This window comes from Eimeria mitis, genomic scaffold, assembly GCF_000499745.2.
Source record: "Eimeria mitis Houghton genomic scaffold, Emh_scaff4532, whole genome shotgun sequence".
Lineage (NCBI taxonomy): Eukaryota > Apicomplexa > Conoidasida > Eucoccidiorida > Eimeriidae > Eimeria > Eimeria mitis.
Window position 1 is genome coordinate 1 of NW_013572848.1, and position 1,245 is coordinate 1,245.

General features: G+C 53.3%; 1 protein-coding gene across 1 annotated transcript in view; it reads left to right on the forward strand.

Annotated features, from left to right (window-relative positions):
- Positions 1-273: 273 nt before the first annotated feature.
- Positions 274-1,245, forward strand: part of EMH_0075850 (formin homology 2 domain-containing protein, putative) — a gene marked incomplete at both ends in the record, with an annotated part of 3,407 nt that continues 2,435 nt past the window's right edge. The window contains 2 exons of the mRNA XM_013499664.1: positions 274-723; positions 963-1,052. Of these exons, the coding sequence (XP_013355118.1) occupies positions 274-723; positions 963-1,052 (540 nt within the window). The remainder of the gene's footprint in view (positions 724-962; positions 1,053-1,245) is intronic.

The window sequence follows — 1,245 nt, forward strand, 5'->3', positions numbered from 1 at the left end:
CCCAAAGAAGAAGAAAATATAAATATAAATACAGAAGCACAAACAACCCTAAAGAAAGGTATTTTCGCGGGTAAACAACCCAAAGCAGCAGCAGCAGCAGCACCAGCAGCACCAGCAGCAGCACCAGCAGCAGCAGCGACCGCCAAGCAAACACCGGATGCAAAAGAAGGGGGGGGGCCCCCCAAGGAAGAGGCAGGGGCCCCCAAGGAGGGGGGGGCCCCCAAAGAGGGGGGCCCCCCAAAAGAAGGGGGGGCCCCCAAGGGGCCCCCCTCTATGCCGAAGAAACCAGCGGGGCCCCCCCCACCCCCAAAGTCTGCGGATGAAACACCAAAGAAAGAGGGGGCCCCCCCCAAGGACTTGGGGGGGCCCCCCAAGGAGGGGGGGGCCCCCAAGGAGGGTACAGCTCCTAAAGAGGGTACAGCAGCGGCTAAGCAGGAGGGGCCCCCCAAGGAAACTCCAAAAGAGGGGGCCCCCAAGGAGGGGCCCCCCAAGGAGGAACCACCGAAGGGGGCCCCCCAGGGGCCCAAGGGGCCCCTAACAAAGCTAGCACCGAAGGAGGTGCCTAAGGAGACAGCAAAAGAAGCAGCGAAGGAGGCGGGGGGGCCCCCAGGGGGGCCCCCCAAGGGGGGGCCCCCAAAAGAAGCAAGTGCAAAGACAGTGCGGAGAATTGTGTTTGGTGAAGGGGGAAAGACAGCGAAAATTGCTGAAGAAAAAAGCGAACCCGTGAGGGTTTAGGGTTTAGGGTTTAGGGTTTGAGGGTTTAGGGTTTAGGGGTCTAGGGGTCTAGGGTTTCAGGGTTTTAGGGTTTTAGGGTTTTATGGTTTTGGGTTTGAGATGCTTAGGGTTTAGGGTCTAGGGTTTAGGGTTTTGAGGCATAGAGTTCGAGGTTTAGGGTTTGAGAGTTAGGGTTTAGGGTTTAGGGTTTAGGGTTTAGGGTTTAGGGTTTAGGGTTTGTGTTTCAGAAGACGGAGCACTTCTTTTTGACGCCTCAAGGGACGGTGGCGAATCTCCCCAGATGCATTTTGCCGATTGACAAGGCGCTGCTGCCTCGGGTGAGGGTTTAGGGTTTAGGGTTTAGGGTTTAGGGTTTGGGGTTTAGGGTTTGGGTTTTTGTTTTCAGGGGAGGTGTTTTATCTGGGTTTGTTTGTTTGTAATATGTGTATTGTGCGTATACACCCCAGATATATATATATATATATATATATATATATATATATATATATATATATATATATATATATATAT